General features: G+C 35.0%; 1 protein-coding gene across 6 annotated transcripts in view; it reads left to right on the top strand.

The window, feature by feature from the left end:
* Positions 1 to 19,770, top strand: part of PAPOLA (poly(A) polymerase alpha) — a 52,588-nt gene extending 32,818 nt beyond the window's left edge. For 2 of the 6 annotated variants that reach the window (XM_043922698.1, XM_043922697.1), the window contains exons 14-22: positions 62 to 181; positions 1,432 to 1,541; positions 3,904 to 4,025; positions 7,097 to 7,239; positions 9,549 to 9,649; positions 9,824 to 10,044; positions 13,641 to 13,703; positions 15,560 to 15,634; positions 17,628 to 19,770. In XM_043922698.1, the coding sequence (XP_043778633.1) occupies positions 62 to 181; positions 1,432 to 1,541; positions 3,904 to 4,025; positions 7,097 to 7,239; positions 9,549 to 9,649; positions 9,824 to 10,044; positions 13,641 to 13,703; positions 15,560 to 15,634; positions 17,628 to 17,723 (1,051 nt within the window). In that variant the 3' untranslated portion in view covers positions 17,724 to 19,770. The remainder of the gene's footprint in view (positions 1 to 61; positions 182 to 1,431; positions 1,542 to 3,903; positions 4,026 to 7,096; positions 7,240 to 9,548; positions 9,650 to 9,823; positions 10,045 to 13,640; positions 13,704 to 15,559; positions 15,635 to 17,627) is intronic. The other 4 variants (XM_043922700.1, XM_043922699.1, XM_043922703.1 and 1 more) reach the window with 2 other exon arrangements.
* The last annotated feature ends 6,352 nt before the right edge of the window (positions 19,771 to 26,122 follow it).

A 26,122-nucleotide genomic window follows, 5' to 3' on the forward strand; every position in this document is an offset into this window, starting at 1 on the left:
ATTCTGTTTTATTTTTTAATTAAAAAATAATTTTCATTAATAATGAGTGACATTTGTTCAGGGTGGGCTTGGTGGAATCAAAAATCCGAATCCTGGTTGGAAGTTTGGAGAAGAATGAGTTTATTACACTGGCTCATGTGAATCCCCAGTCATTTCCAGCACCCAAAGAAAATCCCGACAAGTAAGCAATCCTCTAAAATCTGGATTCTCCATCCTCTTCAGCTTTTGCTCATGGAAGTTTTATAGGCAATTTTTAATAACTCAAGTCACTATTCTTTTGATTACATCAGGATCAGACCAATTTGAGATCTGTGGTTTAGGGTTTGCTGATAAGAAGCACTGAAGAGAAAGACTTTTTTTTTTTTTTTTTTTGAGAAAAATCACCCCTGAAATAAGTTGTAATGATGAAATGCCTGTTAACTAATATGAGTTCCAGTTCTTCACTTTAGCAATATACCTTCTCCCCTTTTTGCAGAGTGGTTTTTAGAATAGCTGCTATATCAAACATCAGTCTTTGCTTTTTAATTTTTTTTACAAGGAGAAAATGCTTTGATCTTGCAAAAATTTGCTTTGTGGTGGATTCTGGGACATTTAGTAACATAAGTTACTAAAAGCTGCCTCACTATTTTAAGGATCTTTTATAGGTCAATTTTCAATTTGATTGTTGCTGTTTTATTAAGTATATGAAATTCTGCTTTGCCTATAACCACTTTATTTGGTGGGCGAGGGGAGTTTTAATAGTGAGCTTTTTTTTTTTCAAGATGCAGTATTAAAGACTGAAAAATATTGGTAAATAGATCACTTAAGTTGGTGGTGTAATAGAGTAGCTGTTACTGTTTTTACAGATTAATGTCTTTTGCATTCATTAAGAGTTGCCATTTGAGTTTTTTATAAATTTTTTTTTGTTGCTGCAATCTTAAATCATTAAAAGACTGATTTATTCAATAGATGGATCATTAAATGTTCAAAAGTAGCTGAATCACCCATTATTCTTGTTATGCTGTGGCCAGACTTCATGCTACCTTTTCAGTTGAGTTTTAAAAGTTTAAGGAATATATATTAAGGTCTAGTTAAATTTTTATATCTGACTAGTTTTGTTTCAGATTTTTCTAAAATGTCATTAATTTACATAACTTTCTTTGAAGTGCCTTTGGTACTTTTGATCATTAAAAACACTGGATATTAATACATAGATAATGAAGAGGATATTTGTCATAGGACTCTAGTTTTTTATAAAGCAGTAGAAATATAGAGGACAGATGTAGAGGAGGAATTTGAGTTTTGATGGAATTTGGTTTATAACTTGCTTGTGTATTTGTATTCTGACTTTTTCCATGTACATAGGTTGTGAAGTGCATTTATGAACTTCATGAACTTTATGAATTTCATGAAATCCTGATAAATTATTTTAATACTCTTTTTATTTTACAGGGAAGAGTTTCGCACGATGTGGGTGATTGGGTTAGTGTTTAAAAAAACAGAAAACTCTGAAAATCTCAGTGTTGATCTCACCTATGATATTCAGTCTTTCACAGATACAGGTATATTTCTCCTTGGATAATCAAAACATGTATTTGCATATTTGAATTGTCTTCAATGTATACCATAGTAGAATTTGTAATAACTTAAAATTACTGGGGAATATTTTACAGTGAACATCAAAATAACCTTAGTATTTTTGGATTAGGTATTAGTTTCAGTAATGTCTAACATTAAATAATTTTTTTCTTTTGTGGTAGACCTAAAATTAAACAGTTGAACCACTTTAAGTTGCCTGTGATTACTTTATGAAATTAGAAATAGCCTGGCTATTTGATTCTCTTAAAAGACTGAGTCTGTGTCTGCTTGCCTTAATAGTCTTGAACATTAGAAAATTTTGAAGCTAAACTTTGGTGAAATGAGGTTATTTATCCTCGCTGTCAGTGACAGACTCAAGTCTTAACTCATGAGTGTGCTTAGTCGCTCAGTTGTGTCCAAGTCTGCGACCCCATGGACTGTAGCTCTCCAGGCTCCTCTGCCCATGAGGATTCTCCAGGCAAGAAGACTGGAGTGGGCTGCCATTTCCTCCTCTAATTCATGAATAGGGAATACAGTATGAGGTAGACATTTTGGATTGACCTGAGATACCAGGTAGTGTGGTTTAACTAACACCTTGCTGCTAGCGGTGGTTGGCAGAAGCTAAGGCTCTACAGAAGTAACATCATGTAGAGATACTTGGACTAGAAAATTTGTTTTGAGCATTCTACCTCGTTGAACTGCTTATCATGGTTTGTACTTATGAGCCATCAAGATTTTATAGCATATTAAAGATATTTGGAGAAAGAAATATTTAGTTGTCCTATATCTTGAAACATTTTTTTTTAATCTTGAAACATTTTAATGGAATACTTTGTGGGATTTTCTAACAGAACAAATGTAACATGTTAAAAACTCCAATTCTTGTCCCTCTTCTTTAGCATTAAATCTTTTTAATCTCAGGTGAGAACTGAGATCTGGCAGCTGTGAACTTAGAGTTGCTCAAGTTAGAAATCTTGCAGTCTTTGAATCCTCTTTTCCCCAAACTTGGTATTAATCTATTAAAAAAAAAAAATTTGTCCCTGTTTTCAGAGTACATTGAGATTCTTGCTACTATTTGCTGTATCTACTGCTTTTACCCTAGTCCAAGCCTTTTATCACTGGTCTTTTGGATTACTGCCACTGTTGTACTTTTCTTACTCTGCCCTTCAGCTGTTCTCAGTCAGCATCCAGAATGATACTAAGCTAAATCATGTCTCACCTGCTAAAAGAATACCCATACTCTGAATCAATCCGTGTCTTTACTGTGGTTTGCAAGCCTTTATTGACCTAGTCTTCTCACTATGACTCTGACCTCATTTCTTTGTAATTGTGTACATATATATATATAATTTCTTTATATATGTATATAGAACTTGTAATAAGTTCAGAATCCTTTATCCTTGTGTCTTGAAGTCAAGAAAGTAATAAAGTAATAATATTTCCAGTGGGGAGCAACATTCTATAATCTAAGTAATATTTCTATACAGTATTTACATACAGTATAGCTACAAATAGTTCAGATCAGAATTTGTCGTTGGGGATTTTAGGATTACAGATAAGGCATTATGGATCTTCTACTTTCCCTTCTCCCCATGGCCTTTTTGTCATTCCTCAAACATCCCAGGCATGCCCAGGACCTTTTGTTCTTGGTGTTTGCTCTTCCTAGAAAGGATCCCACAAGGTACACTGAGCTTATTTACCAACTTTCATGCGAGTCTCCACTCACTTGTAATCTGTTTCTATGCTGAGCTTCCTGTCTTCTTCCCCTACTCAGTTTTTTCCTCCATAGCACTTATCACCCATCTGATATGAAATATACATTATGTTTTTTTCTCTTTGTTTCTCCACTAGAATGTGAAATTTGAGGTTCTTTTGCTCTCTTATTTCCTGCTATATTCCCCATGTCAAGAACATGTGATACTTTCCATTTGGGGACCTTCTGACGATTGTTTTATTGCAGTTGTTACATACTTGGTCTAGAATTTTAAATTACATTGCTAGCATAAATATGAATTTAAGAATTTAAATATGAATTTAAGAAACCCCTTTTCTCCAATTCTGTCACTCATTGAGGAGTTAACTTTCTTATTACTCTTAAGTTATTACACTGCAAGAATTAATATATTCTGTTTTTATTATGTATACCTTGTGGTAAAAGACATTTATTAGAGTTTGCGCTCAGGCAGTGAATTAAGTCAGATCAAAGATGACATTTTGACTAGATAATTTTATTGATAGGCAATATATTGATGAAGAACGGGTTCCTACTTTAGCTTCTCCTGAATGAGTTTAACTGCCATTTTTAGCATGTTTCTTTTGCTCGTAACAATTTCCTAATTTGTATAGTTTATAGGCAAGCAATAAACAGCAAGATGTTTGAGGTGGACATGAAAATTGCTGCAATGCATGTAAAAAGAAAGCAACTCCATCAGCTACTACCTAGTCATGTGCTTCAGAAAAAGAAAAAGGTAACTTTAGAAAGTACTTAAAAGGCATTACTAATCCATGTTTTATGTATCCAGCCTATCAGTATTTCAGAATTTAGGCTCAGTTGACGAGTTGTATTTGAAATAGATCACAGCACTTTGAAAATCTCTTCTGTGGGGAAATTCCGTTGCATGAAACTTTGCTCCCAATCAGTTTCTTGCACACACTTCCTTCAGACTTCAGATTAGTTGAAGTGCTTCACAGCATTATTTTATATATATATTTGCGTTCTCTTTTCAGAAATCTCCTTATCAACTTAACATCACACATTAGTATGTACTTTCCTTTGAAAAGTAAAGAAAGTTAAATTACATAATATGTAGTTCAAGTGAATTACATGACTTTTTAAAAGAAAATGATTTTATTTTCATAAGAATTACACATGTATATTATTTAAAAATTAGAAGTTATTGGGTATAAGATGACTGGCAGTGGTAACCAGATCTAATGTTTTGTAGTATGTTCTTCTGTTGTTGATACTTAATGTTGGATAATTTTTGTTAGCCATGTTTTTCTGATTTGGACTTACTATAGTGTACTTATTAAAATTTTAGTGCAGAATAACAGTTACATTTTTACTTTAAGTGATTTCCAAAGTGTCTTATTCTTAAAATGAAATATAGCAGTGAAAATACATGAGCTTGAAATACATATGTTGGGTTAAAAGTACAGATGAATATCATTGATACTTAAAGTATCAATGATATTCATATTCATATATATACATAGGTTTGCAATATATTTTTTAAGATAGAATATGAAATAAAAGTATGTGTTAGAGGATAAGGACTGTTGCATTCTGGATGATGGTTTATTGTCTGGGCCTGGGATTGGGAAGAAAGGAATGAAGTTAACACACAGTTCAAGTTCAGGTTCCACTGCCTCCTAGCTGTGAGACTTGGGCAAGTTGTATTGTAAATATCATGTGTTGATTTGCCTTAAAATCGTGGTAATTTTACCTACCTTATTATGCATTTTGTGAGGATAAAATGTACCTGTACCTGTAAAACTAGAGCCTGGCACACACTGAAAGCTCAGATTTGTTTCTATTATCACCACCATCATCATCATTCATAACATAGAGGTACTATTTTTTTAGGTGTAAAATGCATAAAAGTATATTTCATTTTTAAAAATAGCATTACATTAAAGCCTTTATACACACTTATTTGTTACTCACTTCTCATGAATTATCAAATTAATCTAGAAAGTGGCAAAATATATTTCCTATTATTGAGCTTATTATTTTTTGTCATAAAGTTAACATAAAATTTATCATTAAATTATTTTATTTTTAAAATAAAAGTTTGTTTTCTGATTGTACCTTGGTGTTATATTGTTAATGAGTTTAAGCAACTGTACTTACGTGTGTCTTTACTGCATACAAAAATATATAAACATTTTATGTGTTTTTAGAAGTGAATGTGCATAATTAGATTATGTTCTTCCATGCTTAGCCATTTTAGTGAAATAGAAATATTTATAAAGGAAGTAATTAGGTTTTCCTGAACCTTTAATTCAGATTAAAAACTGAATTAAAACCTTTAGTTCAGATTAAAGACTTGTAAAACTCCTGTTTACATGGCAGTGTTACATTTGGAACAACTAGATTGTAATTAAAGTAAATTAATTTTTTATTCTGTTACTTAAGGTAATATCTAGATAAAGTCTTCTAGAAATGTATCATTACTAGATAATGTAATGTATCATTAGTGATCAGAAATTTATGTAGTCCAAAAATTGTATCAAATAGAGTTTAACCATAATTTCAGTGCCGATTTCACCTGTCTCAACATTTTAGTGTATATCTATACAGACTCTTAGTGCATGTATGTAACCACAGATAATGTGTATTTTTTTAAGAGGTTTTTAATGATACCTACTCTTTTGTGACCTGCTTTTTTGGGGTACTTTCAATTTTGTGACCATTTATCCAGATTATATTACAAATACTAAGTGTCTGGTTGGTATTTCTTTGTATGGTGATAGTATGATTAAATCTCATCTTCCCCATTTGGTCAGTATTGATTTATGTACACAAGTGATATCTCTGAGGCATTCACTCAAAGATTAGGTTATCTTGTCATTTGGGAATTGGAGTGGGTGTACATGCGTTGTACACACACACACAGGCACGCACATACATATGGGGTACGGGTTTTTATTTTTAATAATGCAAATTACTTCCATTAAAATGTTTCTGTAGGTGAGTGAACACAAACTAAAAGTGTTCTGAAAAAAATGAAGAAATCATTTTGATGTTATAGTAGTGCTGATTGCAGAAACAGAAACTTTAAGTCAATTTAAAATAAACTTTTATCCCATAGCACTATTCATAGTTTTTTAGCTTTTGCTTTTCCTGCAATGAGTAACTGTTTTTGAGTGCTTTAAGAGGCAGGACCAACATTTGGATTTACATATGGTCATTAAGTTTTTAGGAAATTATTTTTGGTTTTATTTTAACAGGATAATTTATACTATTAAATGTACCGTGTTAAAATCATAAACTGCAGATAGAGCTTTGGCAATTTCTTGCTTTTCAGAGAGGCTCGTACAAATAACTAGGAATAGGCACTGAGTTGTATTACTTGATGATTTTTTTAAAAATTAATACATTTTTTATCTTTGTTGTAGAACAGTTTGAACTCCATAAACAAAAAATTACTTCTAATCCCACTAGCCAGAGATACTCATTGTTGCTATCATCTTTTACTGTTGACGTGTGTGTGTTTATAGTCCTCTGACTTAAGTTACATGTATTTTCATATTAAAGTGCTTTTTACTTTGAAGTGTGTCTTATATTCAGTGTGTATGTTTAATATATCATTTTTCTCCCCCTGACGAACTGTAGTTAAATCAAGGACCCCAAGAAGTCAGAAAGTATGTGTCCGAAATCTGCCTTTTGTATTTTGGCATGACACTTCTGGTTATCATAACCTTATTGATTTGTGCTTTTCAGTAGAAGTCACTTATCTGTTAAGTAAAAGATGTTTGTGTTTCAGAGATCTGGATAACATAAAGGTATAATTAATTAAATACTGATTGATTGCAGCATTCAACAGAAGGCGTCAAGTTGACACCTCTGAATGACAGCAGCCTCGACTTGTCTATGGACAGTGATAACAGCATGTCTGTGCCTTCACCTACTAGTGCTATGAAGACCAGTCCATTGAACAGTTCTGGCAGCTCTCAGGGGTAAGGAAAAAGGGAAAGGAAGTGGAGTGGCTGTTGGAATAACCAGTTTCTTAAGTTGAAATACCTATTGCCTGTGGTGAACTATATGGTGTGCTAAGGGGAACCAGAAAGAGGGACGCAACCACATTTCCGTCCCGGAGATGCTTATCACCTATGTAGCAGGGGGTAAATACCTGAAAATACTGGAGATCTTCTAGAGAAGATTTATGTGGGCTTTTTTTAGTGGAAATTTCTTTTGAAGAATTGTCTCTTTAAGAGCATTTAGAGCAGCTTCCCTGATAGCTCAGTTGGTAAAGAATCAACCTGCAATGCAGGAGACCCCGGTTCGATTCCTGGGTCAGGAAGATCCGCTGAAGAAGGGATAGGCTACCCACACCAGTCTTTGTGGGCTTCCCTCCTGGCTCAGCTGGTAAAGAATCCGCCTGCAATGCTGGAGACCTGGGTTCGATTCCTGGGTTGGGAAGATCCCCTGGAGAAGGGAACGGCTGCCCACTCCAGTATTCTGGCCTGGAGAATTCTGTGGGTCTCAAAGAGTCAGACACGACTGAGCAACTTTCACAAAGCACCTGAACGTTTTTATCTTGAAGAAAAAACATGGCTGTGGTGGCAAAAATTAGAACGATAAAGCCATATTTATGTTTAACTTCTGTAAATCTTCATAATGTATCATTGCAGATTTTTTTTTAATGGTTATACTACTGTATTTTCAAAGGGGGCTGTTTATTATAGATTTTGGGTGCACTGCTGGTATTTTAAATTGTGATGGTTACATTGATCACTTTGTTTAGTGAGTTGATACTTAAACCAGGAACACTTATCTGAATGCATGTTATATATTATTTTTTTGAAAAGAGCCATTTAAAAAATTGAATTGTTAAGGTATATTGTTAAATAATAGCCAGTGGAAAAGATGCAGGTTGGGATGAATCTTTGGATTAGCATGAAATAGAAAATGCCAAAGTGCAATAGATAATGGGGATTTAGTTTTCTTCTCTTTGGCTTTGAATGTGTGATGTGTTTTTAGGCCAGTCATACATAATCTGAAGTCTTTGGGCATCAACCTGGTCCTTAAATCTTGTGGTTTTAAAGCAATTCTGCATTTGTACAGCATTAACTTCCAGATTTGTATTTTTAATGGTTTCATCTGTTTTTTTCTTTGTTTTTTGAGTGAAGAAGCAAAAATTTTAACAAGAAATTTTGGAAGTTGTATAAAAACCTTTGTGTACTTTGAGTCTTTTCACATGTATGTAAAATAGATCTTTGCTCAGCTCTTTATTATGTACTGTCCTTTGCTGTTTTATTTCAGGTTTTCTCTTGCATCTGTGGTGGTTCTCTTTTTTTTCTTCCCTGTTTAATCATTAGATGCTTGTGCCTTTTCAGTGCTCTTTTAGTCTTTTATGCCTTCTCTGTATTCACATTGAGGGTGTGGCTTCACCCACTCCCCTGACCTCATGTCCTCCCATGTACCAGTGAGCTCAGAACTTTAACAAGCTGACTGCTCTTGCTGCTCGTGCATGTCTTGTAAGCATCAAAAATCCAAATCCTCTAGTTTTGCCCACCTTGACATGGCGTTCAGCAGTTGGAGAGTGTAAGTTATAGTGGAAGGAGAGTGAATAACCACAGGAGATACAGGATTTATTTGAGACAGAAAAGTTAGAGATAGAAGGAGGGGTGATTTGAGTTTCCTGAGACAAAGGGTGAGTGGGATCCAGAACACTGAGGAGAGGTTGGGTTTTGAGATCATTTGTTGTTTATCTGGGCCACTGGATGGCCTTTTAGGATTTCATGAACCCTTAGGTTTGCATGTCGAATCTTATTTCTCAGACCATTTTCTTGTTGTACAGCTTTTGATAGTATTTTCTTATACCCCAAATCATTTAATCATTTAGTGAGTTACCCTAAATCAAACAAGACCAGATCTTTTTTTTTTTTAGCTCTTCTAATATTGTAGTCATTGACTGTATGTGCCAGTTTAATTAATGTTAAATGAAATCAGACATTGTTTCCCATTAGCTGTATTTCAAGTGCAGATACCTGTGTATAGTGGTTACCATGCTGGTTAGCATAGATATAGATCATAGTTGCAAAAATGCTGTCGAGCAGCACTGCTTTAAAATGTTTCTATGCTTTTGATTGTTGATTCTATTTTGTCAAAAGTTAGTTACTGATGTATACATATATATGAGAAATAAAACTAAAGAATCAATCATTTGCTTTAGAAAATAAGTTCACATATTAGATTTTGTTACTGAGTTTTATTTATCTCTATTTTCTTTTTTTCACTTGTAATTTTTGCTCCCCATTTCTAGCAGAAACAGTCCTGCTCCAGCTGTAACAGCAGCATCTGTGACCAACATACAGGCTACTGAAGTTTCTGTGCCACAAGTAAATTCCAGTGAAAGCTCAGGGGGTAAGGAGATTGTCAGATGCGGTTTTAGCCTTCATTTTGAAAAATGGCTTTGTTTGTTAAATCGTTTGACTTTAGTTTTTCATTACTATTTTTTTTTATTTCCCTCTAGACTTAAAATAAAAAACTTGTAACTTGGTGTTCTGTGATTTAGCTTTTATGTATTTATATACTTAGGTACATCGAGTGAAAGCATTCCTCAAACTGCCACACAACCAGCCATTTCATCACCACCAAAGCCTACGGTCTCCAGAGTTGTTTCCTCAACACGTCTGGTAAACCCACCACCGAGACCTTCAGGAAACGCAGCAGCAAAGATACCTAATCCTATAGTAGGAGTCAAGAGGACATCCTCACCTCATAAAGAAGAGAGCCCCAAGAAAACCAAAACAGAAGAGGTATCTATATATTAGTCAGTCTTGAGAATAAGCACCTTGCCTGTTTTAAAATCCAGTGGAAGAAACCCTTGTGAGCCCAGATGTAGACGCAGCAAGGAGGAAAGCTTCTAGATTGTTCTTGACAGTGCTTCAGTGCCATAGTTTGCTCTTTACCCTTTCCCACTCTTTTCAGTAACTAACTCTTTCATAAAGCTGTGTTTCTTGTTAAAATTTCTGTATCATGTCTAGGCTATAACACACTTTAGAATGGGTTTACGTGTCATCTTAACGTATTGTTCTCTCATAACTGTATCTTTCACATGTACCAATTCTTCAGTAGCCCTTGGAAACAGTTTTCTGCTTCTGTATTCCAGGTGGAGTTTTGGAGCTTCTCCACTGTACTTGGTATCAAAGGGTCACTGAGAGGTTCTCAGGGAATTCTTACTGAATGCCTGGCCATAAGTTGCCACATCAGATTAGTTTTGGTACCTTGAATGATTGTGATTATAACCTCCAGCCCTTCAGGAAATTTTGTAGTAGTACTTCCACTTTTCATAGTGGCTGGTTTACCTCCTCAAAGTCTCAGATAGTTTTAGGAAAACTGTTAAAAGTGTACATTGATTTTGGTGTTTATCTTAAAATAGAAGTAGCCTTGTAACACACTTTCATTGTTCCCTGGAATCACTCTAAAAGTGATATTCCAAGCTTAATCTGAATCCTTTTGGTTTAGACTTTTTTGGAAACAGTCACTGGTAACTAAATATGAGTAATTGAATGAGTTTTGTCCCTCTGACGGTGCTAAGTGAGAATGAAAAATGGGCATGGTATGTCATGTTTTATACCGTGTTTTCTGAAACACATCTGTCTCTGTAATTATCTCAAGGCAAGTTGATTTTCAACCTCAGTTTTTCAGATTTTGTTGTTTTGATTTTGGTTTTTAAAATACAGATTTTAGGGCTTCCTCCAAATATACTGAATCAGACTCTCCAGGAATTAGACCTGCTAATGTTTTTATTAAAGACTCCAGTTCTACATGATACTGTTGGGCAGCAACCTAAGAATGTAGTTTTGATGTAATACCACTTTCTGTCTATTGATGCTTGTTTTGAGTTGTCAGAGCATTTCACAATTCATGTTTCTTTTTGCCTGTAAGGTATATGTAAGCATAACTCTAGATACCTATCATTCTGTTGCTTCATGTTAATCGCCTAATTCCTTTCCCTGTGAGAGTTTCAAAATATGTATCAGCACAATTCTTAAAATTTCATTTGTGCTTACCTTGGTAGAAAACACTCTTGTTTCATGTTTAGCTTAGAGATGCAGTAGGAATATAGAATTTTTTAACTTCGTACTGAAAAGTTTAAATATACACGAGATCATTTAATTTTTTTTTTTTTTTTTTTTGACTCCATGGACTGTAGCCCACCAGGCTCCTCAGTCCATGGGGTTTTCCAGGCAAGAATACTGAAGTGGGTTGGCATTTCCTTCTCCACATTTAATTTTTAAACAAAAACTCAAATATATACAAGAGTACGCATCATGCAATTTCAGGTGTGGTGAATTCAGCCAGTCCCTGTACCCTTAATTCTTTTTGCTTTCCATTTCCCCTGTACTTGGATTATTTAGATGCAAAATTCAGACTTCAGTCATATTATTTCATTAGTATTTTTAAAATCATGTATCTTAAAGGTAATAATTACAGGGAAGAAAGTATAAGGAAAAAAAGCCCACCTAAAAAAAATGAGCAATCAGGTATCTAGTGAGTACTCAAATGCCCGTGATTGTGTCATTGATTTTTTTAGTAGTTTTCATTTATTCAACTCTGTAAGTAAGATCCTTGATTGATTTTTCTTAAGTGTCTTTAAAAATACAGGTTCATCGCTGCCCTCTCCCCCTTATAATTTTTTGTTCTATGTATTTTCTCACAGTTTGCATCTTACTCAGGACAACTTTGTGGAGTTGACTAACAGAAGTAGAATTTTAAGATATGGAATGGATCTTAGAATTTTAGGTTTTCTCATAGACTGATCTGCTTTCTCAGAAGAGGAACTTGAGGTTCAATAACTTTCCCATTTCTAAAACTAATGAAAGTCAGAGTCAGGATTAGAACTCAGGCCTACACGTCGTGGTGCTAAAGGTGAAAAAGTCTGTTACAAATGTTTTGATTTTGAAGGTCTCCTACTAGGTGTTTCATTACTTATTAATGAGCACTTAGTATTAGAAGTTTGAGTAAGCCAGAAAGAAGCACTGGCCTGCTCAGTAGTATACTAACACGTGTACAGATATTTTAGGTATTGTCAGGCAGTTTAGTTTTGCTTTTTGCTTGATTTTTATCATATACTAAATCTTTTTGATAAAAATGTAAAATCAATATAGAAAAAGTTTGCCTTATCACCTGAATTCTATGGCTAAATGCTGCTCTATATGTGTGTATATATGTGTGTATATATGTATATATATAATTTTTAAGTTATGGAAAATTTCAAACATATACGAAATTGTAATGAACAAGTAATGTTTGCATCACTTAAGCTTTAACAGTTAACAACTCAGGGCCAGTCTTGTTACATCTACAAATCGACTCTCTTTGCCATTGTTATGAAGCAAATCCCAAGGATGTCATTTCAATCATAAATATTTGTGTGTGATTTTATATATATATTGGTAAATATACTGATAACGTGTGTGTATATGTATGTATACATATATATGTATACACCTATCATTATATTTACTGATAGTAATAATAATTCTGTAGTGTCAGAGAGGCAGTCAGTATTGAAATTTGCCCAGTTGTGACTTAAGTGACTATTTTTTAAGTTTGTATGTTTGCAGGTTACAAATAAAAGTCCTTAAGGGAATTGGTCGATACTGATGTTAAATCTTTTCTACTCTGGAAGTTAGCTGTGTTTTTTATGTCTTGTTTTAAAGCCACATTTACAAATAAATTTTAGTTCTGCCCAGTAAGGAGAGTAGAGAAGTTAGTGTCAAGATTTTTTTCTTAAGAAAGTGATGTTTATTCCAAGTCACTCACTACAGCAATGAGAAAGTACAGCAATTTTTGGTTTCTCATTTCTCCTCTTTACCAAAAATAACTTGTTTGTTTTAAATAGAATTATAATAAATTGAGGAGGAAAAAAAAGACCCGAGGAGAACATTTTTCAGGCCTCCTCCAGGATGTTAAACACTAAGCAAAGGGGATTGTGTGGTTAAATTAAGTTTGGGAAAGTTAAAGAGACAGTCTTTCTAGAGCTTCTCAGAACCTTTTATGTGCTAATATATATGAATCTCCCAAAAAGGAGGTGATAGTATTCCAAGTTCCTGTGTTTGATCAATGAGCTCTTTTTTTCTCCTTACAAAAAAAGTATTTTATGAAGTTCATAGTTTGGGGAATATACTTCTGTCGATGACTGATTAACAATGACAGTGTTCCTCATGTTCTTTTTAAAGCCAAATTTGTTAACGTGAAAAAATTTAAGCAAACCAGTTATCTGTTTTAAGGACATACTTGATCTTACAGATTAATTAATTTATATTGTGAAATTTTTTATAAATCATTGGCAAAAAACAATCTAAATTTTCATTTTAGAGAATAAAGCTTTTTTTCTTAAAAACAGGATGAAACAAGTGAAGATGCTAACTGTCTTGCTTTGAGTGGACATGATAAAACAGAAACAAAGGTATACTAATTTAGCCTCAGAATTCATACACAATTAAGAGTATAGAAGATGTGATAGAAATGTCTTCAGAATACTGTACTGTATTTTGCTCTATAGGCTTTAGGTTTTCAGTATTGTTTCTAGAGATGTGTTTGTTCCTTTTTAATAACTCATTTACAGCATCGAAATTGAATTCCTCAGGTGTATGAAGTCCTCCTAGATGTGGGGTTATCTGGTGGACACTGAATGGAATAGAATAGTGAAATGTTCCTGCCTGTAATGGAACTTATATTTAAGTAGAAAAGATAAGTGGTAGATGTAGTTGATTACATTAAAAGAAAATGAAAGCAGTTGATGGTGATGAGAGTCAAGACTGCAGAAATAATAAAGACATCACAGAAGGGAGAACATAGTATTTGGGGTGATCCTTGAAGGATTCATAGCGTTTGGGGTAGTATAAGATGAGAAGGTCATCTCACTCTTGAGGTGAGAGTGTGGTATGTTTAGAGAGCCAGTTTCTGGCACATGGCTCTGGCTAGAACCTGGTGTGAAGCGGACTTAAATCAAGGTAGATGGGATGGGAAAGATTGGTGTAGCCAAGTATTAGATTTTAAATATTATTTTTTTTAGAAATTGAAGTGTACTGAAAGCTTTTAACTTTTTTCTCCTTGTAGAAAAATTGCAAATCTTCCTCCTTTCTCCCAAATATCCAGATCAATATGTTAGCAAGTATTATTTTGGTGTCTATAGGTTTTGTTTGTACCTACACATACCAGTGCCTTCTGCTTTCAAATCTTTACTCTGTAAAGCAAGAAAAATAGTTATGCCATTGCATCATCTGCAAATATTACTTATAGCTGCATTGGATGCTATTTTAAGGCTGTTAAACCCTATTTTATTCACCTAGTTGCCTATTGTTAGCAATTATTTCTGTTAAAAAAGGGAAATTGCCCTTTCCTACAGTGTTGACTGTAGCTAAATACCTACCATCCATTTATGTTTATTTTATTAGGATAAATTAATGAAAGAGGAATTACTGGGACAAATAGGTGTTTTTAAAAGTTAATATGTATTGCTAAGGTATGCTTCAGAGAGACTGCACTCCTCCATTTCTACTATAGTGTTTACCGTTTTCAGTGTCATAGGAGAAATTTGGTATTTTGTAGTTTTATTATTGTATGTATTTTATAGAAATTCACATTTTTGTATGTTTATTTTCACTTGCTTGTGCATATCTGTTATTTTTTGTGCACTGCTTTGAAAAAGGCTAGTAGGGCAGTGGAATGACACAGTTCACCCTGTATTTTCTGATGATTTTCAGAGTAGAATCAGTGCATTGGTTATTGAGAAGGGGAAGAGAAACCAAAAGGAAGAAGGAGTGTTTTAGAGACATTTTCTTCTTTTAATTAAAGGCCTTAGAACAGTTTTTGTGCTTCTGGGTAATTTCATTTAATAATACTGAATTGGTTTTATTTTTTTTCACATAGCTAAAGCTGAGCTTGGGTTTATATTCTGTTAATTATCGTCTGGGCAACATTTCATAATATGCATATATGTGTCTTTAATTAGTGCTTGTTTAAAATATCCAAGTTGAAGTTGGTTGGAAAGTCATGAGATATTTTGAGCATGCCTTGTAAAGTTTAAGTAGGCAAATAGAAATTCATGTGTATCTGAAATGGTTAAATAACCTATAAGGTTTGTTTTTTTCTTTTGATGATTAACCATTTGATGTGATAGATGGTTTTGTAATGTAGTCACATCTTTCTCTTGATCCCTCCTGTCTTCCAATTTGTCTTTTTTATTAACCACCAAACCCAGTTATGTTCTTTTATCATTTTTTTAAGTCTCTTTCCTCCCCCGTCCTCTTTGTCTCACAGGAACAACTTGATACAGAGACAAGTACAACTCAATCAGAAACCATTCAGACAGCGACTTCTCTGTTGGCCTCTCAGGTACTAAGTGCAAAAAGCAAGGGGAACTCTATAAATGTTGTTAAGATTAGTGTCGTATAACGAATTAAAGTGAGCACATCAGAAGTTTATTGAAATTATCTTTTTGAAAGTAAGTGCTCACCTACAAATAAATTTCTAGTATTCAGAGAGCACTGGTTGTGATGAAACCATTCTTTTGCACAGTCAGGATGCTAACTCATCCCCTTTTTATATTATTTGACATTGTAGATCATTTAAATCCTCACTGCACAATATGCAGTCTTTACCTGGAGGTTTTAAGTCAGAGAGTGAACTTTAAAGTAGAACTAAAATCCTTCATGGATTGCTTGAAAAATGTTTTATTTTCAAAATCTATTTCTGCTTCACTTTTCACCTCTGCTTTTCAGTTATTTATTTAGTGTAATCCATAGTTCTTTAAAGCTGTTTTTGCATTTGTCCTAGGAATTCTACTGTGACAGTCCCTTGCGTACAGTAGACACTTGGACCCTTTTCATTGATTTGTGAACGTTCGTTTTGTTTGTGAAATAATCGTTTTCTTCTCGAATCCTTTCAAATTGAATATACTCCAAAGTCTAGGTCAGACTCTGACATAAAGTAAATACTTCCTTTAAGTAGACATTAAACCGGTTAACCTCCACAGAGCCACTGCCCAGCCATGCCGCAGGGTTGGTGACACAGCGGCACTGGCTGCTTTGTGGCTCAGAGTTACTCTAATGTGACGATTCTAAGATGAGGTTTTGCTGGCTGTTAACCTTCATGGTTCCTCTTGATATAAATGCTATGATTACTTTCTGAAATGTTTTATTTTCATAACCTTTAGCTAATAAAAATTTTGGGGGGTGGGGTGGAGTAATTCCAGCAACATTAGGAAGTGTTGTAGTCGATACTGATACACAGACAAACTTATTTATCAAAATTCAGTTCTGTGATTGTGGCCTTTTGGTCAGCCACATTAATCCCTAGGGAACTATTTTCATAGTTTGTTTTGTTGACTTCATCCCTCTAGTGATTTGTACCCTCGGGTGTTTGCCTTTTAGATGTTTTTATAAGGAATTAGAATTTTCTTTCTAATGAAAAGATCCCTAGAACCATTGAGAGAAAAATCACCAAGTTATATATATAAAAAGTTATGTTGATTTAAAAAAATTTTTTTTACTCTTTATTTGGTGATATAAGGGAGGTATTAATATTGTGACTGTGTCTAACAATGAATCTTTGAGATAAACTTGAAATATTTACAGATGAAATGATAGGATCTCTGGGATTTGCTTCAGAATAATCTGGGAGTAAAGGTGGGAGGACAGTGGATTGGCTTTGATGAAGTTGGTAATGAAATGAATACATGGCCATTCTTTATATAAGGCTCTACTTCTGTGTATGTTTGGAATTTTCCATAATAAAACAATTAAAAATGCCATCTTTTTTTGTTGTTGTTGTTGTTAAAGAAGGCTTTGTGAGTAATTGTTTTTAACATAATAAAACTGCCCTAAACTTTGAATAAATCAAACGGTTGCTCAGTTGTGTAGATTTAAATTTTAATTGACAGAGTCAGAAAAGAATACATTCACTGTTGACTGCTGCTGCTCCCGTGTGTCAGGGGAACCTTCAGTATTCTCCCACAGGGGGCGCGCCAGTGCCGGTTAACACTACGGCTGGCGGTGCTCTAACTTGGCGTAGCTCAGGAAGCTGTGATAGATTACTGTGGGAGGACTGTGTTTATTACAGCTGTTTTTGAACTTACTTAGTTTTTGTATATTGCTTAAAATGTTACCAAAATACTGCTCCTTACTTGAAAATTTCTACAAGTGTTAAAACAATCTTGTAGTAATAGTCATTTTTTTTTGTGCTCCATTTAATTTTAGAGTGTTTTTAAGATTTTAATTCTTATGAGAAGGTCCTCTCCATTTCTTAGGAAGTAAAGCAGTGAAAAATCAATCTCATTGATAAGTTACAGTACTTTGAACAATGTTGTGTTCTTTGCTTTTATTCTCAGAAAACATCCAGTACAGACCTTTCTGATATCCCTGCTCTCCCTGCAAACCCTATTCCTGTTATCAAGAATTCAATAAAACTGAGATTGAATCGGTAAAAACAACCTCAGGGGTCCAGAAACAATGTCTGCCAACTCAACCTGTTGTCTTCAAATACTAAAAAAGGAATGGAGGGTGCAAGACTAGACATGACTGAAAGTGGATTTGAGGGTTTTTTGTGACCTCCCTTACTGGGCTAATCAGCACTTGATCGGAAGTCCAGGTTAGTATGTGAAGCCAGGAGTACTATTATTATTGTGTTAGCAACAGTTGCATTAACTATTTCAAAAAATTACTGCCTTTTAAAAAAAAAAAAAAACCTCAAGCTATATTTGTATTCATAATTGACATCTGGACTGGGTTTATGTTTGCTGCATTGTTTGGAAAATTTGCAATACAAACTGGCATAAGAATTCTTTATTCTGATGATGCACTTTTATGTATTTTTTTTATTATTATTAGAAAGTAGAAATAATTTTAGATTTTCAGCTTGATGGATTTTCATTTTTTCCTGAAGAATTTCCTTTACCATTAGTCTTCAAATCAGATGCCGTTGCGCAGTGGTGTACTGTTACGCTTCAGAGAAAGGATAAGAGTACATCTAGGTCAGTCCCTCTGAGGTAGCTGTAACCTTTAAAATGAAATGTCAACACTAGGGTATATATTTGACATTGAAAGCATAATTAGGAAATACTTCGTTTTGATGGGGTCATGATTAAGAAATGATACTGGTTTTTATTTATAGAAATGTTTAGAGTGCATACAAATCAGCGATCAGCCAGCGAATATTTTTCTTTGAGCTTGTTAAAGCTCCATATTCTTTTGCCTTCAATCTGTTGTCTTTGAAACCAAGCTTTTTGCTCCCTCCCTATTCTTCCCTCCCCCTACCCCTTTTGCTTGTATGTGTAAGGTAAGACTTCTTTCATAAAAAAAAACAAAATGCCAGTATTTTCTTAAGCCATGATGTGAAACCAGTGACTCTGTGGCTGTATGGCACAGAACACTAAATTTTGGTCCCATGGCTGAAACTTTAGGGTGACTAAAAATAATGCCTGTGAAACATGATATCTATCTTGGATGGCCGTTTGATCTCTAAATATGAGGAATTTTGTACACTCCACAGAACTCCTGTCTATAGTAAAGTTGATTTTCAATATTAAATGTAGGCAAAAAGGCATTTTCTCCAAGAATTTTAAACTAATTTTTATTTTTAAATGGTTGACCAAAACTTGTCAGTAAATTTTACATGTGGAAACATTTAAAAATCATTTCTAGCAAGCACTTGACATCTAGTCAGTTCTTTACTCCTTTTTCTGTTTTGTTTTATCCTCTCAGTAAATAATTCCTCATAATTAAGCATCAGAGCATTCATCTTTACAAATATATGAGGGAAGCCAGATGTTGATAAACTTATTCTTTCTTAATCTGGACAAAGCAAACCTAACATTTTTCTGGTGAGCATGTTTTATGAATCCTCCATTGTGCTCCATTCTATCACATGTGCATTTTTCATGTTAAACTGCAATTACTTAACCTCTTCCCCATTCCCTCTAAATTAATTTTCCAAAGTTGGAGTGTAGTCTTTCCCCCCTTAGGCTATGCATTAATTGCAGCTTTCTTTTCGCCATACTTTGTAGTGTCTAGCACACAGTGTTTTCCTTCCCACACCTTGGCTCTGCACAGCCGCCTTGCCACCCCAGCGCCCGCGCGGACGAGACGGTCAGGCCAGCAGGTGAAGGCTGCAGGGCGGCTGTGTGCTTCGTGTAGCTGAGAGTTAGATCGAAACCGCCAGGCACAGACTTAGTCTTGTCATTTTGTTTACACATTGGGGAAAAAGAATTCAGTTTATTAAACGTTTCATGTACCTGCACCCAAGTTTTGCCAAGCTGGGAACTTGGACCTTTTCTGTGTAGTGACTTTTTAATTCTAGTTTTCATAACCTGGAGATCAGACTGTTGCTTTCGCATGATGTACGTAGTGTCTCATGACTGGAGTTTGCTTTGTTTTATAGTATCTGTACTCCTTGTATTTTTCAAGAGCTATTTTGTAAACAGATGATGTATTTCTCCATTGAAAACACAATAAAAAAAAAAAAAAACAGCACAATCCCACAGTTGGCTGATTTCTTTTGACTGACTGACTTTATTTTTTCAGTGATACCATTATTGCTACTCGTAAGTTATAGTATAGCTGTAAGTGAAGATTTGCTGAAGAATTTACTTTGGTTACTTTTAGGAAAGCTCTGTATCTGATTAATTTATGCCATTAGTAGCAGCCTAATAATAATTGATATCTCACATAATCAGGTATTTTTCCTATAATTGGTCATTAGGGAGGAAAACATGAATATAATACTTGATAATTAATTTTCAGCTGACCCATCCTCCAAAATACTTGCTCCGTTTTTATAGACACTGTCTCTTTTCTTTGTATTTATTCCATGTAGACAGCAGTGTACCTACCGCTGCTGTGCTTCCTTTCGAAGCTGGTGGTCTTCAAAGCAGTTGGTGCTTTATCTCTAATGTCAGCAGGTGGCACTGTTGTTTTTCAGTGACTTTAGGATCCTGCGTTTCTCATTTTATTAAATGCAGATCAGATTCTACTTTTCTTAAACCTTTAAATGGTCAACAAGGCATACATAACTTATGGGTTAGGAATGAACTCTCTGTGCATGTGATGGTCAGCTTTTGGGTATGGTTATCTTAGATGCTTTGAGTGGAGGGATGGATGTCCTTATGTTAAATTATTTCAAGGGATGTGCAGTTGTGCATATTTTCGTTCATGAAACTCCAGATTCTAATACCTTTACTGTATGTAAAAATAATATCTGATTGCAGTGTGGAATAACCTTTTATTAAGGAACATTTAACTTTTGGGACTGTTCAACAAGAGACTATTCAACAAGGGACTATTTAACAAGAGAAACTTGTTAAAAACTACCCTTGACTCTGTTGCTAACACCTACAGAACAGAGCTTACCATCCCTACTTTGATGAGACACCCAACATGGGACTGGATGTCGCGACTTTGTGAGTTTTGTCACCCGTATAGCCTTTTGACATTTCATGCATCTTGCTGAATTAGTAAAATGATAATTGAAAATGTGTTTTGTGGTTCTGGGTATATTCTGGAATAAAGTTTGTATTTTTCTAATTAATACCTCTGTTTTTTTTCTCCACACAGAAAAATGTTTTAGAGCTCTGCATAGTATTAATTCTGGCTGCACTCAAGGTGGCAATAAATGATCAGCAGTTCCAAGTAGTAATTGATATATGAAAGGATAAATCATTAATATACACAAACTTGTAGACCAAGCCCTGGAAATATTAACCATTAGTGCACTTCAGTGCATTTAAGCAAAAAGATAAACTGTTGATCTAAAAAGGCATTGAACAGTCCTTTGGATATACTTCGGCCTATTTTAAAATAAAAGAATAGTACAAGGAAAATTAATTGCCTTATACCCTGAATTGTATGTTTTGCTTTTTTAAAAAAATTCTCCACTTTATTTCTTTTCTGTTAGTTTTTCTTCAAACCAAAATCACAAATGGATGCTGTCTCAATTGCAGACCTGAACTTGGCAAAAAAAAAATTTGTGTGTTCTATAATAAACATTACCTTCAGTCATACAGAGACAAGTGGTCTGTTTAATTATGTGTAATACGTTTCTCATTTGTAAAATCAATTTATTCATCCTTTCTCCGTACTTGTCAGTTTAAAAATTCTTGTGACATTTTATATAGCTTTTGGCACCAAGAACGATGGCATCAGTAGTTCTGAGCCATGTATTGCAGAAGTGATTGTATGTACTTAATTCTAGAAATGATTTCAAATACTTGGAAAGTCATTTCAACTTCAGCTTTTCTTCCTTAGAGACATGCTTTTGTCTTAATGTTCTGGGAAATTCTTTGCAGCTGATCACACCATACACATTTGCTGAAAGGGATGGAATTTTAAGTACATTGTTCCTTTCCTAGTCCTGTCTCAGTTCATAGGACTTTGCTTAAAAGGGTAGAGTTACGGTTGTGCACAACTTCCTATTTCAGAAAGCTCACATTTGTGTGAAAGGTTGTGACTGTAATTGTACTTTGGTTGTCTTTTTAAATGCTTCACATTCAGATAGCTGCAAACCAATATCTACAATGGGCACAGTTTTGTTAAGAGTTTATCAAGTTTAGTTAATACTTAAAATGTTGATGTTGCAGATAATCATACTTTAATATAATGTAAATAAGGCCATGCAGTCACCTTTTTCCTGTTTTGGATCTCTTCAAATTTCACTAATATGTGAAATGAAGAACAGAACAGTCGGTGTGTACGCTGTAATCAAAGCTTTATATTTTTTATTATGATGTTCCCAGGGTACAAGATAATGCCTTATCAAAAATAGTTTCTTCCTTGCCACCCAGCTTAGAGTTTTTGTTTACACGTGTGTTTATTTTTTAGTGGGAAGAATGGATTTATGTTAAATCTTTCACAGTCCTTCTTAATGGGTCCCAGAATTGACCAGGGAAAGAGTTTCTTGGTTTTGTTTCAGCTTTACAGAATAAATAGTTGTAGAAGCCGCAGAGCTGATTGACCCTGGCCTTGAAGTTAACACTACCACTTTGGTCTTAGCAGGTCCCTTTCTACCTGAGCACAGACATCACAGCCCTAAGACAATTTACCTAAGACACACTATAGCAAAATGCATTATTTAGAACAGTGTAAGTTCAGTTGTAGTATTAGAATCTTAAAAACATAAAAATTTGTTTTACAGATCTAGAATGTTTTTCAAGAGAAAAATTTTTTAATATTTTTCAAATTTTTCAACATGTCAATAGATTGAAATATAAGACAGATTAAAAGGGAAAATCATTAAAGGTAAATCCTGATCTATAGTGGGTTTAAGTTGTGGGCTGAGTGTGATGTAATTAATAGTCCCAGTGATAAAGTATCACTTAGTCTAAGTACGTTGCATCTCAATATTTAGAACTACCAGACTATATTATACTCAGTTTTTACTTAACTTGGGTGTTTTAAATTTCATATTAGTCATGTGATTATGACCCAATTTAAAAAAAAGTATAAAGTCTTAAAAATAAGCTTTTTAGGAACACTTCCATTAATGCTATTTTTTGATTCAACAGATTTCAGTTCCAAAATATGTGTTTTAAGTTCAAAAATGTCAGTTTTATGAGTTTCATTCAGGTCATTGCAGACATTTGTCTCAGCCCTGTATGATTTCTAATCATGAAATATAAGGGGTTATCAATTTTATGGAAGGGCAGAATAACAAAGTTATCTCTGGGAAGTAAAGTGATCTTGTACCACTACTGTGCCCCCTTTCGGTCCCTGTACACAAACGTGGATATTGAGTAGGTTCTTTTCAGGATTTTAGGCATAAGAAAGTGGGTAGATGTATTTTAATATAATAATGTAAAATGTCCCAACTTTGTGCTTATTCCTTGTGGATGCTGTCTTTCTCTTGGCACAACACCCTCCTCACAAACTTTCACACTGTGTGGTGCCTGGTGCTATGTGATTTCCAGAAATCTGGCATGAAAACTGGTCCTTGTTTGCGTTTTCTGACTGCAGTGGAGCTGTTAATAAAGAGATTGATGATAAAGTTGTCGAGAAGAGACAGTTGGGCAGAACTACTCCCCGTGAGTGACAGAGGGCATGATCCTCCTTCACAGCCAAGAAAGCCGCCCCCAGCAGAGAGCCGCCCGTGCCTGGACCCTGTGCCAAGACTGTTAGAAGGAGCGTTAGCCTACTACTAGGTTACCGCAGCTCTTTAATTTAGACTTGGTTTCCCATTTCCATTCTTAATCTGTGTTTGTGGCATGTTCAGAACAAATACATTTGTGAATGTGACACACTTCCCAACTGTAAAATAATCATCTCTGCAAACTCTTAAAAGCACTCATAATTCATTCTAACCTGATTTAGTAAAATTAGGTTTTATTTAGAAAATATTAAGGTTCGTGTAGAAAGCCTAAGTCCTTGAAGTCTTAAGGGAGTCAAGTCTGACAGTCTTGAGAAGAAGCACTGGCTGCAGTAAGTATTGGTTATGGGATGTTAAGTATCTTGGTCATAGTGATTATAATTGCATATATTTTTTATCTATCACTGCTAATAAGCTTGAGTGAGTGGCATTTGGTTATGCTGTTCTCTGTCTTGTGTGGTCTCCTTGAGAGTCAAGGAGGATTTTTGTCACTATAAACACTCCTTTAAAGATAGAGATCCTGCTGATGATTTTTTCAAGTATCCTAGGTTACATGTCTTCTGTTTTAGTTTCCTGAATATGTGACTGTTTTGGACATACTTCTCTTCTATATTGTTGTGGCCTTTGCCTTGTTAAATGACCCAAAGGTGGACAGTTTAGTTTCTTGACAATGAAAATTTTTGAAAAAGTTAATTTTGCAAGTATGGTTTTTGCCTGTGCCAATCAGCGGTTGAATTCGAAGTATGTCTGTTACAAGGCTTTAATTTTTTTTTTTAATGTGTTGATAAAATCTCAGAGAAGGAACCTAATGAGGCATCTAGTTCATTGTATTCGTGACAGGCTCATCCATTTCCACTGAGGGAGGAGTCCATATTTCATCCTTTCCTTTGCAAGGCAGTAGTTAGAATTTTAGATTGGGCTCACAGTGATTTCCTTGATCTTCAGCCATCTTTTTCTTTTTTTTTTAAATTTATTTTTAATTGGATAATTACAATATTGTGTTGATTTCTGCCATACATCATTATGGATCAGCCATAAGTATACATATGTCTCCCTCCCACCTCCCACCCCACCCCACCCCACCCCTCTAAGTGATCTTCAGTAATGTAATCGTTTCCTTTAGATGCAGGTTCTGACCGATCTGTACCTTCTTTAACGTGAGACGCTCAAAATGGATTTCTGCATGTTTGTTCTGTTGGACTGACTTTTGATTTGGGAGGAAATAAGATGGGTGTTTGCAGGGCCTCGAAACAGTGAGCCTTCCTTGAATCACTTCATCCTTAAACCACAGGGTGTCTGAGAGCCTGTTCTCTCATCACCATGTTTGTTCTTGGTGTCCCCTGGATCTCCCAAGAAGGTTCATTGGCCAGACTTCCCAGGGTTGGTTCTGATCACAGCCCTGTAAACTGAAATCTATAAAATAGACGCTGTGGTGATTAGAAGAAAGGCAAGCTATGAGGAATCCTAGTGTTTTCTATCAGCTGCTTCTTGGCCTTGTAATACTTTTTAAAATTTTTTAATTCAGAACTGTTTTTCATTTTCACTTGTTTGGCTGCATTGGGTCTTTGTGGCGTCATTTTGTTACTTGGGGTCTTTTTGTTACAGCCCGGGCTGTCTAGTTGTGGCATGCGGGCTTAGTTGCTCTGTGGCTTGTGGGATCTGAGGTTTCCCGACCAGGGGTTGAACTCGTGTCTGCTGCAGTGCAGGGTGAATTCTTAAATGCTGGACCACCAGGGAAGTCCCAGCCTTGTAGTACTTTTATGAAGAGTTTTGGATTTAATTGTTGCTAAACAAACAGGCTGTGGGAAAGGTTGAAAATTTTACTGTATTTCCAGAAAAGTTTGAAATGGCTTAGACCCTTGAAATGGCTAACAGTGATGTTTTAAAAAAGGATAATGCAGTTGAGATAAAGGGGAAATAAATCTATAATAAGGTGAGGTCAGAAACTTACAGAAAATAACATCCTCTTTCCTCTTGTTTATTCAGTAATATTTTCAAATTTTCTCTGACCCAACTCTTTGCAACCACATGAAATGTAGCCTGCCAGGCTCCTCTGTCTAGGGAATTCTCTTGGAATTCTCCAGGAGTGCGTAGCTGTTCCCTTCTCCAGGAGATTTTCCCAACAATCATCATCAACCCAGGTCTCCCACATTGTGGGCTGATTCTTTACTGTCTGAGCTACCAGGGAAGCCCAAGAATACTGGAGTGGGAAACCTGTCCCTTCTCCAGGAGATCTTCCCAACCCAGGAATCAACCAGGGTCTCCTGCATTACAGGCAGATTCTTTACCAGCTGAGCTACCAGGGAGCTCTAGGTCAGCACTTTTTTAACTTGCTGGTTTCATGGGATTTATATCCTAGTGAGTTAATTTTTTATTAGTAATAGCTGGTAGGAAAATGTCATTAATTCAGAATTATTTGTAAGTTCTTGTGATTTTTGGTTTGTTGACATCAGTGGGGCTTCCATGAGTAAAGGATTAGAAGTTAAAGCATCTCAGGGGCTCAGACTTGAGTGGTATTTGAAACCTGTGGTACTTGAAACCTGTCATATTGGTTTCCACGAAGAGAAGACAGGGTAGGGAGAATCCCACCTGGTGTTTGAGACATGACCAGACACTGGAGCCACTTGAAAGGTGGGGACCTCATGGAGAATAAGACATGAAGATGTAGGCTTCTTGTTCAGTAGAAGACGAGCTGCCGTTTGTGAAAGTGGCATTGTGGTAGAGGTGCCTAGTCCCCGGTTTAGGAATTGA

The sequence above is a fragment of the Cervus elaphus genome, chromosome 13, assembly GCF_910594005.1.
Source record: "Cervus elaphus chromosome 13, mCerEla1.1, whole genome shotgun sequence".
Taxonomy (NCBI): Eukaryota; Metazoa; Chordata; class Mammalia; order Artiodactyla; family Cervidae; genus Cervus; species Cervus elaphus.